This window comes from Bos grunniens, chromosome X, assembly GCF_055505025.1.
Source record: "Bos grunniens cultivar Pamir isolate PY7600 chromosome X, Bosgru_T2T1.0, whole genome shotgun sequence".
Taxonomy (NCBI): domain Eukaryota; kingdom Metazoa; phylum Chordata; class Mammalia; order Artiodactyla; family Bovidae; genus Bos; species Bos grunniens.
Window position 1 is genome coordinate 138,870,064 of NC_141194.1, and position 18,793 is coordinate 138,888,856.

General features: G+C 40.1%; 1 protein-coding gene and 1 long non-coding RNA gene across 13 annotated transcripts in view; one reads left to right on the top strand and one right to left on the bottom strand.

Annotated features, from left to right (window-relative positions):
* The window catches only part of LOC147341489 (uncharacterized), a 268,296-nt gene that overhangs the window by 233,866 nt on the left and 15,637 nt on the right, over window positions 1–18,793 (top strand). The window lies entirely within an intron of this gene.
* Window positions 1–18,793, bottom strand: part of GRIA3 (glutamate ionotropic receptor AMPA type subunit 3) — a 310,057-nt gene that overhangs the window by 149,477 nt on the left and 141,787 nt on the right. For all 9 annotated transcript variants that reach the window (XR_015159097.1, XR_015159096.1, XM_086388204.1 and 6 more), the window contains one exon: window positions 6,455–6,642. Coding sequence is in view for 7 of the 9 variants with exons in the window: in XM_086388204.1 (XP_086244330.1) it covers window positions 6,455–6,642 (188 nt within the window). In the remaining 2 variants the exon portion in view is untranslated. The remainder of the gene's footprint in view (window positions 1–6,454; window positions 6,643–18,793) is intronic.

Sequence of the window (18,793 nt, forward strand, 5' to 3'; positions counted from 1 at the left end):
AACAACTCATTTTCACACACACAGAACCTACCACTCATGAGAAGATAGCTATGGTGTCAGGTGTTCTCCATGTTACTTTGATCCTCACAACATATGAGGATCCCATGGAAGGAAGGTAGTGGAACAGTCTTTTAACATGAGAAAATGGAGCCTCAAAAAACGGTCACTTTCTTCAATGTCATGCAACAGGAAGGTGAGGGAGTTAAGACCTAAAGTCATGTCTGTTCATTTCCCAAGTGTTTATTCAGCTATACCACACAATATTCTAAGAAGAAGAGATGATACCCTCAGACTCTCATATGAACTGGCAAGTTGGCTCAAGGTTGTACAGGGATCATTGAGAGGAAGGGCTGGGACAAAGGGGGAGCCAAAGGGGGAGGGGAACTGGAGAGAACCACTTTGTGCTAAGTCGGGGGTCAAGTCAGGAGAGGACATAAGCCTTTAACATTGTTACTTCACTTGAGAGAGGTCTAGCCATTGGTGACAGTGCTCTGTGCATGCTAAATCACTTTAGTTGTGTCTGAGTCTATGAGACTTTATGGACTGCAGTCCGCCAGGCTCCTCTGTCTGTGGGATTCTCCAGGCAAGAATACTGGAGTGGGTTGCCGTGTTCTCTTCCAGGGAATCTTCCTGACTCAGGGATCGAACCTGAGTCTCTTATGTCTAATATGCACTGGCAGGCAGGTTCTTTACCACTAGCGCCACCTGGGTCTAGCCACTGGTGGCAGTGCTGTAAGTAACCCCAATTGCTAGACATATTTTGTGGTGAGCAATGCATCCTTTGTGTTATAGCCTCACACTTGACAAGGCCCCCTAGTATTGTTTATCTTGTTTAAACTGTTATCTTTAGAATACTGACTTACTAACTTGGTTGTTTCATTTCTTAAAATGACTGTTTTTGAAGTGACTGTCAGAATCAAATGAAAGGAACCTAAGAGATTGACCTGCTTGAGGATTCTATCGTTAAGTAGCACTACTTTCCATGAGGAGGTGATTTTAGCTTGAACTATTTCTAGGGGAAATCAGACATTCTATATTTTTTCTGCAAAGCAGTCTGAAATGTATTGGTTTGGACTCTACTAAATTTGCATACTTTGGAATTCAAGTCGGAGAAGGCAATGGCACCCCACTCCAGTCCTGGAAAAATCCATGGATGGAGGAGCCTGGTAGGCTGCAGTCCATGGGGTCGCTAGGAGTCAGACACGACTGAGCGACTTCACCTTCACTTTTCTCTTTCATGCATTGGAGAAGGAAATGGCAACCCACTCCACTGATCTTGCCTGGAGAATCCCAGGGACGGGAGAGCCTGGTGGGCTGCCATCTATGGGGTTGCATAGAGTCGGACACGACTGAAGCGACTTAGCAGCAGTAGCCGCAGCAGAATTCAGGCAGGAGCTATGCTGAGATGTACCTTTGAATTATCTATGGAAAAAATAAAAACACAGTAAAGACTGAAGGGGTGGACTTCCCTGGCGGTCCAGTGGTTAACACGCTGCACTTCCATTGCAGGCGGCTCAGGTTCAATGCCTGGTCTGGGAACTAAGACCCCATGTGCTGTGTGGTGTGGCAAAAAAAAAAAAAAAAAAAAAAAAAAGACTGAGGGGTGATGTTTAGGTCTCTTTAAGGAGACAACCTTTCTGATATCTAATGAATAGGCAATTAGGAAATATTCTTACCTATTTATTAAAATAAGTCTTCTATAACAGTAGTCCCCAACCTTTTTGGCACCAGGGACCAGTTTTGTGGAAGACAATTTTTCCACAGACTGGGTGGGGTGGGGGAGTGGTTTCAGGATGATTTTCATAAGGAACGTGAAATCTAGATCCCTCACATGTGCAGTTCAAAGTAGGGTTTGCGTTCATATAAGAATCTAATACCACCACTGATCTGACAGGAGGTGACGCTCAGGTGGTAATGTGGGGAGCGGCTGTAAATACAGATGAAGCTTCACTCACTCACCTGCTGCTCGCCTCCTGCTGCATGGCCCAGTTCCTAACTGGCCATGGACTGGTAGCCATCTGTGGTCCAGGGGTTGGGGACTCCTTTTCTGTAAGGATATTTACTTATCCTCACAGAGAATTAACTTGGAATGTTTGTATGTTCCTGAAAACAATCTTAAAACTATTCTAGATCTGACTTTTCACTAATTCAGAATAGCCTCACCTTCATATCCCCAGCTGGTGAGATTTTCCTCTCCTCCAGTTTCCTCTCTCCTTGTAAGGAGTCGTTTCTATGACTGACTTTCTCCCTAGTCTAGTTAAACTTGTTGGCTCTGGTACTATCCTTAGGCCTCCAGAATAGTTGGTCAGTGCCTTCTTTATGATAACTCTTTACACTTGAGAATGGTGATTAAACTGCTTCCTGGCTCTCTTTCACCAGACTAAACAGCCCCAACTCATTTAAAAGTCTTTCCTCATAGGTCCTATTTTCTCCTGCTTTAATCGTGTTTTGCTGCACTTCTCTGGATCTTCTCCAATTGCATTGCAATTGTTCTAAGATGTAACCTGATGCATGGGCCTAATCTAGGGGTTGGTGTTGGCTACATATTTAATAAACAACTTAGAAATTAAATGGTTTAGTGCAGCAGTAAGAACACTGGACTGGGAGTCAGAAGACTTGTTTCATTCTTGCTCTGCCACCTCCTAGGACTGTGCAGAGTCCTAAGACAAATGTGATTTGTCCACATTTGGATAAATCATCTAATCTCTAAGCATCAATTTATCATCTGTAAATCTGAGATAAACACATCTGCCCTGCCTGCTTCCCATAGTGAGGCTCAAATGAGATAATCTGTGAAAACACTTGGTTTAGCATCAAAGAACGATGCAAACACTATGTGTTAGGAACTTTTCAGAATGCTTTGCCTGTATTAACTCATTAAGGTACAGTTATCATTTCCATTTTACAACCAGGAAATTGAGACACAGAAAGTTAAGTAATTGGCTCCAGGCCACACTGCTAGTGACAGAATCCATGCAGACTGGTTCCAGGGTCCATACTTGGAAACTCCATGCTATGTTGCCTCTCCAAATAAGCATGAAGCATCCAACAGAGCCATTCATTTTATGGGGCCTGCCCTTCAAAAGCAGTCCACAGGTAGACACTCCTAGGATGCTGGATCTGTTCAGTCATGTGTAGATAATTCTATGAGAGGCAACTTTTTCAAAAGCGAGTGTTTAGGTTGGTCATTGAAGTAAGGCAGTGTCTACCAGTGGGGGAGGGACTCATAAACACACTGCAGTAATAGGAATGCTCTAGAAGGTCAGGTCAATGGTTCATTCTTCCTAGGGCATCTAACTCTTCCTGTGGAAAGTGCTCTTAATTCTTAGATTCAGGATCTGCAGTTGCTAAATAGTCTCTTTGAGTTCTGACAACCCATCCTGGTTTCAACTGTCTAGCTTTGTCCTTTTGTATGTTAAATTTTGTAGCTCTAAGTTTGGAATGCTTTCCTTATAGATTAATTGTTAAGACGAAATATTAAACACAGTTGTTGTGCACCTAATTGAATATTTTTTTTCATGCTGTGGTCTGAACAATTGAAAGAGATTTTTAAAAAAAAGAGCTCTGGAGGAAATGTTGGAAGAATTTTGATTTGCCCCATAACTGAACATTCATAAGAAAAATGAGAACCTATAGTATGAAATGGGGAGGTTATACTAGATAGAAATATATTGAAAATACACTAATATTTGAAAAATTGTACCACACTGAAGTCTTTTCATTAACACCCATTGGATATAGAATACAATGTGAACTTTATGCCAGAGTTCAATTTATAGGGAATACGGTTGTAGTGGTTTTATTAATAATAGGCTCTTTCACCTCAAATAGTGGCATGAACAGTCATTTTATGGGAGACTATAGAAATTTCTTCCCATGAAAATAACCTCAAAGTTTAAAATACTCTCGGAAAATGGGAGCATTTGGGGGGGGAACTTGATACTACTGGAGTTATAAATGTTATCTTTCTAACTAGAATCTGTATAGTGAATTATTATAAGTTTGTCCAGCATGGTTAGGAACTAATGAGAAAAGTGATATCTCTGTATCTTAGTAGTCAATTTAAAATAATGTTTACTCTAAAGAAATATCATGTTTATCGTTTAATTTAAAGAATTTGTTTAGTGAGAAATCTATTTTTATATAAAGAAATCAATTTTGGCAAATTTGTGGTATCAAAACTAACTCGAGCAGAGAGCTACCATCTTACATCTTTGAGAAAATGTGTACTTTAATAATCACATCATGTGACTGCAGGCACTGTTCTGCCTCTTGATGGAAGCATAGCAATGTCACAGTAGAACTTACTAGAATATGCTTGTTCAGTATTCACCCATCCATCTATCTATTCATCCACCCACCCATCTTTCCATCCAACACTACATGCCAGGTACTCTGCTGGACACTGAATATACAGCAGAAAACAAGACAAACATGACTCCTATCTCATAGTACTTAATGACTTAGTAGAAATTCCTTAGATGATAAAGAAAACAATCATGAGTAGATCATTTTGTGACAATTTTTTGAAAGAGGGGGAAAGAATAAGTGAAATTAACTCTCTGGCCTTACTTGAATGTTGTTAAAACTTTTCTTTGAATAATGTTCTCTGAAAAGTTGTATAGAAAGTATTATGAGGGATGCTGTGAATGTGCATCCAGAAGAAAGACAGATAGCAATTGAGACATTATAAGAAAGAACAGGGCTTTCAAATAATGTTAGTTTAGTTTTCCTGAAAATTTTTAGTAATGGTCATTTTTTTTTCTATAGCATTTTATGCCTTTCAAAGCAATTATACCAACCAGGTGAGGAAGAGCATATTTTATTTTCCCCATTATGTAGATGAGACAACTGAGGCAGAGATATATTAAATACCCAAGATCCCACAGCTATATGGAATCACAGCTCTACCCACGGCTTTTTCTACTATGCCATATTGAAAAACACCCCAGATTCTAGTATAAGGTCTTATAAACCCCCAAAGACTTATCGGAATGTAAACTATTCAAGAAACCAAAGTGACTAGTACAAAAGAAGGAAAACAAAGTATGACAAGGCCTCTGCTTTAGGCTGTTAAGTAGGTCACCCACTAAAAGGCTATTTTGGTATAAAATTTTAGAGGGCATGGAGTACATATACCAACATCACTGACCTGATTCTTCACTTTCAAGATCTAAGAAAATCAAAGGCAGTTTTTTTTTTTTTTCTTTTGGGAGGGAGGGGTGGATCATTTGGGTAGCTTAAGAGAATGTTAGTTGCAAAATTTGATTTAGCCAGGCTGGTGCTCTAGATTTTTTTGTGAAGTTGATTCACTAGAGATGATGGTGTTCCTAAGAAGGGGACAGCTTTCTATCTCTGGGATGCACCGTCAGTGCTTGCTTTCTTCCTTCCTCATTCCTCTTCTCACCCCTTCCCTCCTTTTCCTTCTCTTTTCTTACCAATTTCTTTCTTTCTTTCTTTTTTTTTTTTTTTACATTCTCTTCTCACGGGGGCATATCTGACAAATTGTTAATATTTAATTTGCTATAAAACAGCTCTCCCAGGCAATGACTGCTCACTATAATTTCAATCTCTGAAGCTGTTTTGGCCCCTAGGTACCCTGGGATCGAATTAGAATGGAAATGTTTCCCTTACAGTTTTGTTTATAGCAGCATGGGCACTTTGTTATTAACTGGCAAATTGAGACTGCTAAGGAAAATAATAAACTTTCACCACATTTCTATTTGACTCTTTACTCCAAACAGAATATCCATCTGGCTTAGGGTGAAATGTTTCTTCTCATATTTTTCAGTTTTCTATTTAAATATCCAAGATTAACAATGAATATCTTTTGGCCTATCAAATTGTATTTTTTCCCCAGTCTGAGGCTTTTTCATTTTCTTCACATTTTAAAAACCATTATCATTTTTTCTCATATGCCATCTTACTTTTAAAATGGTCTTCAATTATATACACACATATTCTCATTCATTCTCTCTTTCTTGTTCTCTGCCTCAAACCAGAGGGATATTCTGGAAAAATATCCACAGATTCAAACCTAGTGAATGCTGCTTTGACATTTTGCAACTAGGCCCCTGGAACAAAAACTCTACTCTTCTTCCCTGTCTAATCCCTTGACTGTTCCTTGCTGGGAGGAAGGTGTGGAAAGGAAGGGGACTACTCTGAAATTTTCAGCTCTCTAAGAAACAGAGGTATGGAAGGGTGTGTTTATCTGATAAGTAGCATTAAATTGCAGAGACTACCAGATTAATCATGCTATGTACTTTTCAACAGCTTAGATTTTCTTTTATTTCTCTCTCTTTCTGCCACTGGGGAGGAAAAAAGGGTTAGAGAGACTATCAAAACTGTTGGCAAGTTTAGTCTGTTGGCTACTTAATTTATTAGCAGAAATGGGAACTGCCTCAGGTTGATGATTTAACAGGGTGGCTTGGGGTGGAATAAGTCTCAAACCTACCTGTTCCAAAATTGTGTTAATCCTTTCAACCTCGCAGTCAATCAAGTATCGTTTTTCCTGCCTCCTGTCCATTTCTTCAATGATGCGCCTGAATTCTTGGACGTCCTTGATGTTTCCCACAGACCTTGCTGTCACCTGCCAGTTGTTTTGTACTGCTGCTTCCATAATCGCTTGGAGGATGGAAAATCCTAAAAGAAGGGAAAACAGCTATATTGATTATTTTTTCTTTTAAAAATCTTTCTGTAGGTATTAAAGGTTCTAGTGAGGTTTTAGTCACAGTCCATTGGGTTCCCTTGAACCTTATCCCTTGTGGACAGCAGGCTTACTCATAACCTCAGTCTTAACCTTTCGGACAGTTGGCATATCTCTATCCTGTTTGAAAGGAAAGAAGGTTCAACTTGGGGTGCCAGGCTAAGTGCTTATCAAGTCTGTACTTGAGCAATCAGTACTATAATCACTGAATTATAGTACCTAATTATTTTTATTGACAGGCTTATCAAAATATCTATAGAATGAATGCCAGTAGCTTCTTTCTTATTTCTGGCCACAATCTGTCCTTTCCTTCATCTTCCACATTAACGATCTTCAGAATTAGAAATAACTTTAGTAGAGATAGAACCTCATTATAATATGGCTGATCCTTACATGGATATGACTCTCCAACAAAGTAAATTATGTCTCCCAAGCAATATAACTCTCAGAAAACATGACAAAAACAGTCTATAACAATGATAGCATACTGTTTCTTTGTTCATAGCATTACAAAAGCATTCAATCATACTAAGTCTTCCTGAGTTCTTCCCCTTTCTCAATTCAATTGATCAAAGATTCTCAGTTCTTTTTTAAGCTAATTTATATCAGACAACTATTAACTACTAACTTTCTGGATCTATGCAGCATGGGAAAGAGAAAAGATTTAATGCTTGAGTTTTGGGTAAACTTTTTAGAATCAGGGTTTGAGAAGCTGGAAAGAACAGTCTGTCTGTATGAGTCACAGAGGAGCACAAGGGTTTCATATGTACTGGTCTTTGAGAGTATTCATATCTCTTCATATTGTATCATATCTATATCTTTGCTTCTGCATGAATCCATAATCTGGGTATAATTTCATCAGGCATAGACATTATTTGATTGGGATACGGTCAAAAGCAGCTCCTTTTGCTCCATTAAATTGTTTTCCATTTATATTAAGGTAATGACTAATGGCTACAGGAGGAGGAGAGAATGGGGGACAATGGTGCTGCTCTTGGAACGCATTCCAGGTTCTGTGCCACCTCAGGCTCACCCTGTAGTATAAGCAGGTTACTGTCAGGGGTCATCTTCATTGCACCAGAGAAAATGGTATTGACGTTTGGAGAGCGCGCTTCGGGGAGATGGCAGCAGTGACTCAGGCGGTCATGATGACTCTTGTGTGTGCTGGGTATATGCGGGAAGAAGATCACAAATGAGACCCAAGCACTTGGTAATTTCCAAATGAGCAATTTCAGCACAGGAGCTCAAAATTACAGATAGGAGTAAATTACCATTGCTTTAAATGTTAATGCTTACTCTTTTTAAACTAACCACATGTATTCATTGCTCAGATTGACATTTTCGTGTGGCTTTTTGTTGTGCTCTCTGCTTTAGTGGGAGTTGAGGGCACATGCTAGGCCAAGACATGAGATTAAGAAATAAGCATAGGAAAGAAAAGATTAAAGTGTTGGAAAATCTTTATTGAGAAATGTACAATGAAGCCTCATTATTTTGAATCCCACTAATTAAGAATTTTATGAACATTCAGCAAGGACAAGGTTGAATTTTACTTCTGTACTATTTATGAAGAAAGTATTGACTGAATAATACTAGTAATGAAATTACACAGGGCATCTTGCTATATTGAAACTAAACTTTAAAAATATACCCTTTAGCAAAATACAAGTATTTTGTCTGTTGAGTCAAAACCTACATTCTTGTAATCTCTGCTTGCTCATCCTGTTCTACCATTTTGGAACCAAAGAGACAAATTGAACCCCCTTTCCATGTGATAGTCCTTCACATTTTTAAAAACAGCATATGCCTATATCCCATTATCTTTCTTTTTTTTTTTTAAAGCTAAAAATGCCCCAATCCTTCAACAGTTTCATGATAGGTTCCCTCACTGTTCTGTCTCTCTCCTACGGACATTTGTCAATATTTTATTGATCCTGATAATTCATATGTGATTTGACCAATGTGGATTATTGCTTGCTTTGATATGGGCTGTTATTTTAGCACCCTCACATTGCTAATATGCCGGGAGCCGGCGAGAGACATTCTACTCGTGACAAAGGTCATGAGGAAGGAGGCTCAGCATACGCAAAGGCGGGATCGAGCCTCAGGAGTCCCCCCGGATATTCTCGAGCATCTACCCCCCCAAAACCAGAGTCTGCCTACTTTATTGCTTTGTGCTCTCACCTCTGACTTTACTGGGGGCTGTCCCCCACCACCATCTCTCTCTCTCTGTCAAAGAGTTAACTTACAGCTCCAATTCATAAAGTTCCTGGGCAACTAGGAGTGTTTAAATCCAAACCCCTCAGATGGCTCTCTAACTCGCCTGACAAGTTTACCCGGACTCTTATAGCTATGCATACGATTGTTTACATTCTCCCAGCCTCGAGAGGCACGGGAAGCTTAAGATATTCAAATAGCTTAGAGCCTCTCAGAGAGTTAGAAACTGTCAGAATAAAACTAGTAAAAGATTTCATTGATGAACCAATGCTTGCTGCCAAGTTTCCACATCCCCTGAATTGTATCCTTGAATATGTATTAATTAATAGTTGGTATGTATAAAAAATAAGTAGTGGCCTTGGTGTTAGTAACTTTAGACCCTTAAGGTAATAAATTCTTTCCTTTGTTGTAAACCCATTACACATCCGCCCTATAGGAATGCAATTTTATCTTAGGAAGATAGCGCCAAACCTTAAAATAATTATTCTTAGAGAAAATAAGTCTTACGGTTGATAAGTCCTTGTCAAGAGTCATAAAATGTTAATAGGCCTTCTGGCCAGAAGATGATGTAAATCACCTAAACCATTTGTATACGATAAATTTGCAGGAAAGAAACCCTGGTTTTTGATAAGGGTCAAAGACTGCTGACTTTGCATTCCCTATTATCCTCTATGTGTAACTTAGGGTATAAAAGCCCCTGTTGAAAATAAAGCTAAGGACCTTGCTCACCAAAGCTTGGTCTCCCCATGTCATTCTTCCTCTTAACTTCCAGCTGAGTCTCCATCTGGAGCATGGATATCCTCTGTGACCATTTATTTGCCTGGGCTTCTAAGACCCACTCGAGAAGGTGTCTAAGGTGGGGCACCTTCTGCTATTCGAGAGGGCGCCTGCGGCCTCCGTGGTCAGAGCTAACCTGGTGTCACGGGTTATATTGATTTTCTGCATAAACCAAGCTACTCAGCTTCTTTTCTCCACTGAATTTTCCTACTGAGCTATCCTCATTCTATTATTCTTTATATCTTTGATGAATAAATAAATAAATAGTCGTCTAGGCCATCTCTCCTTCGAATACCCTGGATCAGCTGGGGCTGGACCTCGGCACTAATACTTCTAAATAGCCATATTATTTTGTTAATTAATTTCAAGCTTGAATTCAACTAAAGCATGTCAATTCTCTTCATAAAACCTTTGCTGTATAACAACTCTCCATCCATGCATCAAGACTCATTCCATTCCAACCTACTTTTATCTCCCTTTTAAAAAATTCACCCTATCCAAATCCTCATTTCTCCCCTATTTTCACAGTTGCTCAAATCTGAAAGATGATCTTATCCACTTATGCAGTGCTCTCATTGTTACCTACTCAAGGCAGTTGCACCAGTCTGTCCCTTTTCCTGGCATCTCCTCCTACCTGTAGACCTTTGTGGCTGACTCTCTTTCTCCATGAAGCTTCTGTTACTGAGTACTTATACATTCTCCTGAGATGTGTACATTTAAATCAAGGTAAATCAGTTACAAGCCGTGGATAAACCAATTTGAAGAACTGTACAACAGGCATTTAAAAATTCAAACTAGAACTGGATAAATAAAGCATAGTACATAAACATGGAATACTATGCTACTGTTAAAGAGATAGCTCAATCTCTATATAACAAAAAGAAAAATTACTGCAGTATACTATTCCATAGGAAAAAGCTGCAAAATAGCATTGTAGTGTAGTTCCATTTCTGTTAAAAAACAATCTGAAGTGTATAGAAAATAATTTGAAGGAATTGGCAGTAATTATCTCGGAGGTGTAGAACTACCAAGAACTTCTCTACTTGCCCTGTCATTTATTTATGTAATGTTTGACTTTTTTACAAGAAGCAGGTATTATTTTCTATAAGTACGAAAACAATAAAGATTTAAAAATACAACCCATGCTGTCTGCTCAGAGCATAAGCTCCTGGAAGACATGGATGACAAATGAGTGCTGCTCTATATGCTGCCTGCTGCCACAAATGCAAAGGCACTTAATAAACACTGATTTTATAGATCTTTTTATACTTTTGTTCTCTGAACCATGTGGATGCATCACCTATTCGAAAATTAAATAGAAAAAGCATACTGGTTTCTCAATGAACTTGGATCTGGGGCCTTCTGGGCTATGAGCCTCACTCACATTACTGAGCAAGTCAGAACTGTGGCTTAACTCTGTAGTATCTTCTCACCACGCAGAGTTTCTTTGTGTCCGCGAGCGTGTGTGGCTGTGTACTCAGCAACTCTGGGGGAAATGGTCATCTCAGTGCAGTACATGTCAGTGAGCAAGCCACCAAAAAAGAGCACTTTCATTGGTTTTCATACCTAATTTGTTATAGTTTGACTGTTTCCTGTTACAGCTGACCAAAGACAGTAAATGTGAGTTTGAGGGAGGAAAAAAAGAAAAAAGCAAAGTTTGACTCTGGAGGCAGGGCAGAAGCAGGCGTCAGTGCTTGTAGGAGGTGAGGTGCATATAACAAAAGCCTTGGCTTTATAAAAATAAGTCTGCTGTTTTAGCAGCTTCAGAATTGTCCTCCACTGTGTGTGAGCTTTAATGTGCTCAACTTTGCAATACTGAAAGCTACTTTTATTTGAGCAGGAAATTCCCTCATCCTGATTCCAAACCACTGCTGCTGTCCAACTTCTGTTTCTTCTTTGGTTTAAAGAATGAGAGCTACCACATAGGTAACTGGCTGAATGATAGACTGCTTGCCATTTGCATTCAACCAAGATAACACAGGCTTCCCTGGTAGCATAGTTGGTAAAGACTCTGCCTGCAATGTAGTGTAGGAGACCCAGGTTCGATCCCTGGGTCGGAAAGATCCTCTGGAGAAGGAAATGGCAACTCACTCCAGTATTCTTTTCTTGCCTGGAGAATTCCATGGACAGAGGGGCCTGGCAGGTTGCAGTCCATGGGGTCACAAAGAGTTGGGCACAACTGAGTGGCTAACACTTTCACACTTTCAAGATAACACAGGAACATGACAATAGAGCGCCAAAGTGATTGTGGATGAAGAGTTGGGCCACAGCTACGACCAATCCAATCCTGCTGGAGCGGTTGTCGGGCTACTCTTGCTAAACAAGAGAGTTGTCTCGGTAAAGGCTCTGCCATCCAGATCCCCCTTCAGCCAAAGGACTTACTCCTTCAGACTCTGGGAAAGTCGTTTCCTGAAGAGAGTTGCCTAGCTTCAAGTAATACTTCCTTCCCAGGGAAACCTGCATCCAGTGACTGGTTGTTATGGGAAATCCAGGCATAAACCTTTCACTCCAAATTGTTGTTCAGTCTAAGATGGAGAAGGCAGTGGCACCCTACTCCAGTACTCTTGCCTGGAAAGTCCCATGGATGGAGGAGCCTGGAAGGCTGCAGTCCATGGGGTCGCTGAGGGTCGGACACACTGAGCAACTTCACTTTCACTTTTCGCTTTCATGCATTGGAGAAGGAAATGGCAACCCACTCCAGTGTTCTTGCCTGGAGAATCCCAGGGAAGGGGGAGCCTGGTGGGCTGCCATCTATGGGGTTGTACAGAGTTGGACACAACTGAAGTGACTTGGCAGCAGCAGCAGCAGCAGCTGCAGTCACTAAGTTGTGTCTGACTCTTTGCAACCCCATTAACTGCAGCATGCCAGGCTCCTTTGTCCTCCACTAACTCCCAGAGCTTGCTCAAACTCATGTCCATCGAGTCGGTGATGCCATCCAACCATCTCATCCTCTGCTGCCCCATTGGTTTTTGCCCTCAATCTTTCCCAGCATCAGGGTCTTTTCCAATGAGTCAGCTCTTCAAACCAGGTGACCAAAGGATTGGAGCTTCAGCTTCAGCATCAGTCCTTCCAATGAATAATTAGGGCTGATTTCCTTTGGGATTGACAGTTTGGATCTTCTTACAGTCCAAGGGACTCTCAAGGGTCTTCTCCAACACCACAGTTTAAAAGCATCAATTCTTTGGCACTCAGCCTTCTTTATGGTCCAATTCTCACACCCATACATGACTACTAGAAAAAACCATAGCTTTGACTAGATGGACTTTGTCAACAAATGATGTTTCTGCTTTTGGATAGACTGTCTAGGTTTGTCATAGCTTTCCTTCCATGGAGCAAGGGTCTTTTAATTTCATGTCTGCAGTCACCATCCACAGTGATTTTGCAGCCCAAGAAAGTAAAATCTGTCACTGCTTCCACTTTTTCCCCTATTTGCCATGAAGTGATGGGACCAGATGCCATGATCTTAGTTCTTTGAATGTTGAGTTTTAAGCCAGCTTTTTCACTCTCCTCTTTCACTTTCATCAAGAGGCTCTTTAGTTCCTCTTTGCTTTTTGCCATTAGGGTGGTGTCATCTGCATATCTGAGGCTATTGATATTTCTCCCAGCAATCTTGATTCCAGCTTGAGCTTCATCTAACCCAGCATTTTGTATGATGTACTCTGCATATAAGTTAAATAAGCAGGGTGACAATATACAGCCTTGACGTATTCCTTTCCCAATTTTGAACCAGTGCATTATTCCATGTCCAGTTCTAACTGTTGCTTCTTGACCTGCATACAGGTTTCTCAGGAGGCAGGTAAGGTGGTATGGTATTCCCATCTAAGAATTTTCCACAGTTTGTTGTGATCCACACAGTCAAACGCTTTGGTGTAGTCAGTGAAGCAGTAGATATTTTCACTAAATAGGATAACTCTAATGGGCCATGCCAACTTCAGGGCTACGTGAAGGATAGGTTGAGGCCTTGTTATGACTACAGCCTATCTTCTTCTGCTCAAAGCTGCTTCCTTCTTTTCCTCCCACAAGTGTTTTTTTTTTTAATTTTGATTTTATTGGAGTATATTTGATTTACAATGTTGTGTTAGTGTCAGGTGTACAGCAAAGTGATTCAGTGAATATATATATATATATATATATATATATATATATATTTACACACACACACACACACATATATATATATATATTCTTTTTTAGATTCTTTTCTCATACAGGTTATCACAGAATAATGAGTAGAGTTCCCTGTGTTATATAGTATGTCTTTGTTGGTTCCCACAAGTGTTTTTAATGAGAGTACTCTGTAGTAAAATTTTGCATGGAAATTTCCATCTCATAATCTGCTCCTAGGGAATTCAATCTGTGACTGTTAGGTTGACCTCATGACAGGAATGACAGCAGATACAAAAAAAAAAAAAAAAGAAGATTTCGAATCTACAATTGTCAAAATCATTTTCACAAGGGGAGTGAAGGGCAGGATTTTGTTCAATGTACAAAATGAAAAGCTACTCTATGCTGAATAAATTTAGTATTTGATCTGAAAACACAAAAGAGTAAAAAATAAGATACTGACATATGGATGTTGGTAATGAAGACACACAAGGAAATAGAGCTGGGGATAATTTTCTCCTTTCTGCTTTACATATTTCAACACGGGCTGGCAACACCTGTTGTTGCTCATGAACCTGTCCCAGGTCTTTCTGAGCCACACCATCTGTACTTCTGACATGGTGTCCAGCAGTCCCCAGATGATGGGGCCGGGGGGCTCTAATATTGACAAATGGGCTCCACACAAGTGCTGGCATTTTTAGCATTCTGTGCCTGGTGAGGATTTTCCGGGGACTTCCCATAATGCTCCCAAAGGGACTGCTGACCCCCTAGAAATGTTCTGTGTGTTAGTTGCTCAGTCGTGTCTGACTCTTTGTGACCCCATAGACTGTAACTGGCCAGGCTCCTCTGTTCATGGAATTCTCCAGGCAAGAATACTGCAGTGGGTGCCATTCCTTTCTCCAGGGGATTTTCCAGACCCGGGGATCAAACCTGGCTCTCCTGCATGGCAGGCAGATTCTTTACCATCTGAGCCACCAGGGATCTAGAGAGGAAAATTGATCTTTCCCAGAGGGTGATTCAATATTTGTCCCATTGGACTGTGCTGGAAACTGCCTTTTCAGGTTGAAAAAGACTCAAAATGGCCCATGAAAATTCTTGTGGTTTGCATTTTCCAGTCATAGAATCACATATTACAAGCTAGAAGGACTCTTACAGATGATTTAGAGAAGTCATAGGAAAAATTTAAAGCTCTGGAATTCTTTTTCCAAATGAAAATTTTATGGAAGCCCAACCTATAAGACATATAGAAGTGGAGCTGCTCTGGTTTGGAGGGGTGGTGTTTAGAGAAAAGAAGTGACTTGCCCAAGATCACGTAGCTAGTAAAAAGTCAGAAGCAAGACTAGAACCTAAGTCAGCAGGGCCGGTAGTAGAGTGAAGCCAGAGAAGCAGCTAGGGCACAAGGCTTTTTATTTTTGGTTTGTCTTTTTTTTTCAATTGTCTTGAGGTATAATTCACACATAGAAAGTATATATATTTAAGGTATAAAGCTTGATGTTTTGATATACATTTACGATGTGGAGTGATCAGCACAGTCAAGCTAATGAATACATCTGTCATCTGATTTAGTTACCATTTTAGTTATTTTGTGTGTGTGGTGAGATCACTTAATATTTACCCTCAGCAAATGCCAAGTGTACAATACAGTCTTGCTTACTGTAGTCACCAGAAGTATTATTAACTGTAGTTAAGGTACACCACCATGTACCTTAGATCTCCAGAACTTATTCACCTTGCATAACTGATCAACATCTCCTCATTCCCCCACCCCCTAAAAAGCCACTTTCTTAGAGTTGTCCAAATGTATTCTCGCTTGCCTCACCCTAGTCTTGGCCCTAGAAGCAAGTGCCTTCACTTCCAATTTAGTGCTCTTTCAAGTACGTTATGCTGCCAAGCCTACTCGATAGGTCTTGTTTATGGATGCCCTTGGCAATGTTATAAAGTGGACAGAGCCCTTCCATCTTCTTGATGTCACACAAGATCCTGATGTTCCCTGTCTATCCAGTAGCCAAACTGGACCTATTACCACCACTCCTGGCCTTTTCTTTCCCCCTTCCCCATAACAAAACACATTTGTCCTATGTCCCTGTCCCTCAGCATTCTGTCCTTTTCTAGGTGCCAGCATAAAAATGGCTAATGGAGTAATGTGTTACCCTTCCAACTAACACAGGTGCCTTTTAGCAGTGGCCTTAACAGAGGTGAGTTTGGAAGCAAAGGAAAAGAGGATGTTGAGCATTATTTTGGGATCTGCCCATCTCCTGGGGTCATGCAGATAATAAATATGGAAGTTGGTGATGTGGGAGCTGTAATCTCTAGGTTATGGAATTTAACAAATGAACAGCTGGTACCTTGTGGGTATCTCAGAGACCAGTAGTGTAAAAAGATCCTCTGAAGGTCAGTTTCAATCCTGCCTATCTTGCTCAACTGGATTCAGCTTAAGAAAGCATTACTTTATTTTTCTGTGTCTTCACTTACCTCTGGGTTTCTCAACTCTGGTTATGCATTATCATCACGTTGAAAGCGAAAGTGTGAGTTACTCAGTCTTGTCTGACTCTTTGTGACCCCCTGGACTGTCGCCCACCAGGCTCCTCTGTCCATGGAATTCTCCAAGCAAGAGTACTGCAGTGGGTTGCCATTTCCTTCTCCAGGGGACCTTCCCGACCCAGGGATCAAACCCAGGTCTCCTGCATTGCAGGCAGATTTTTTTTTTTTTTTTTAACTGTCTGAGCCACCAAGGAAGCCCCTATAATCACCTTGGAAACTTTAAAATATTGATGTCCAAGGTTTACTCTGGATGAATTAAATCAGAATCACTGGAAGTGATTTCCAGCTTTGTTTTATTTTAAACTTCTTGGGTACTTCTCATGTACAACCGGAGTTGAGAACAACTGACCTGTTGTAATGGCTACCCAATACAAATGAGGTTTATGGAAGCAGGACTCTTAGGTGTCTTTCATGACTGGCAATAAAGTTCTTGTTAAGAAAAGCATGATCCAAGAAGGGCTAATCATCATCATTTTAGTTGCTAAGTCATGTCTCATTCTTTTGAGACTCCATGGACTATAGCCCTCCAGACTCCTCTGTCCATGGGATTTCCCAAGCAAAAATACTGGAGTGGGTTGCCATTTTCTTCTCCAGGGGATCTTCCCGGCCCAGGGATTGAACCCACATCTCCTGCATTGCAGGTGGATTCTTTACCACTGAGCCACCCCAGAAGCCCGTATATATATGCTGCTAAGTCGCTTCAGTCGTGTCCGACTCTGTGTGACCCCATAGACGGCAGCCCACCAGGCTCCTCTGTCCCTGGGATTCTCCAGGCAAGAACACTGGAGTGGGCTGCCATTAAGGCATGAAAATGAAAAGTGAAAGGGAAGTTGCTCAGTCGTGTCCGACTCTTCACGACCCCATGGACTGCAGCCTACCAGGCTCCTCCGTCCATGGGATTTTCCAGGCAAGAGTACTGGAGTGGGTTGCCATTGCCTTCTCATATATATATAAAATCCAGAATTAAGCAGACAAAGGCACAGAGGCTGAGGGAAGGGTTGTAAATTGCTTTTTCTTGTGGTAGATGAGGAACCTGGGAACATTGTGTCATTGTGTGGGAAGTAGACTCTAATGGACTCAAAGCACTTTACAAATGTCTTTTTTCTTCTGAGGTAGCATCTGTGTTTTTCTAAGTACAAAATTAACACATGCTTAATTTGGACATTTGAGAAGACACAAAGATGAAAAAAATAAAAGTATGGGTGACTCTACAGCTCAGAGATAACCACTGTTAGCATTGGTGTATTTCTTTCCATGTGCTTAAATATAAATATTCTGTAGAATTTTTATTTTAGTAAAATGGATTGAACAATTGTGTCCTATCTTTTAAAAAATGTAACATATCATGGGTATTTTCTTATGTTATTAAATGTTTCAAATCATAACTTTAATGTCTATACAATATTCCATCCATTAAACATACTGTAATTTATTTAACCATTCCCCAACATGAAGACTTCAGCTATTTCTAATCTCTACCTATTGTGAATAATGCTGTGATGAAAACACTCATACAGCATCTCTAATTATTAATATTTCTGTAGGAGAAATGTCTAGAGGAAGGGATGTCAGGCCAAACATTTGTGAACACGTTGAATGCTTTAGGTACATATTGCCTATTTGCCCTCCAGAAAGGTCATATCGTTTTCTTTTCCCATCAGCAGAATATGAGAGTACTTATCTCTCTGCCTGCTGCCTAGCATTGAATAATATATTTGCCCATTTGATAGGGGAATATAAGAAAGTTCTTTTCTGCTAGCGTTTCATTTATTGTTAGCAAAGTTAGTGATTTTTCACTTTTTGTGTCCATGTTAATGCTTTATCTTGAGAATTTCCTATCTATTTGCTTTGTTCAGATTTCTATTGTGATATTAGTTTTTCTTATTGATCATAAGGACTTTTATACATTCATGACATTGTGTCTGTAATATGTGTCACAGATATTTTAATACAGCTTATTTGACATTTAATACTGTCTGTGATATATTCTAATTAACAGAAATTTGACATTTTTGAAATTAATATTCTTATTCATCCAAAAATTACGTGAGATAAAAGGCGACAAACGAAAATTTATCCTCCTGCTCTTATTCGAGTGCTCACCTGGGCTTGGAACCCAAGCATTATGCAAACCATTCTCTCCATTTCTTACAACTTCTTTGGTCTCCATGGAATTTCAGACAACTTTCTCTTGTATATGGTGGCAAAGTAAGTGAATGGGAGAAGCTACATATGGAATCTGAAGGTGATTGCTGAGATACAAGTGAAGAACAGAAAAAGAGGCAGAGGAAAGAGAGATGATGAACCCAATTCAGTTATTTCATGTTATGTTTTGCCGTATCTAAGAAACTTGATATTTAAAAGTCTGAACTCAAATCCAATACTTCAGGATCTGACTATTCCTATTATCAGTACAAAGGGTACTTTTCTTTAAAAAGAATTCATGGAAAG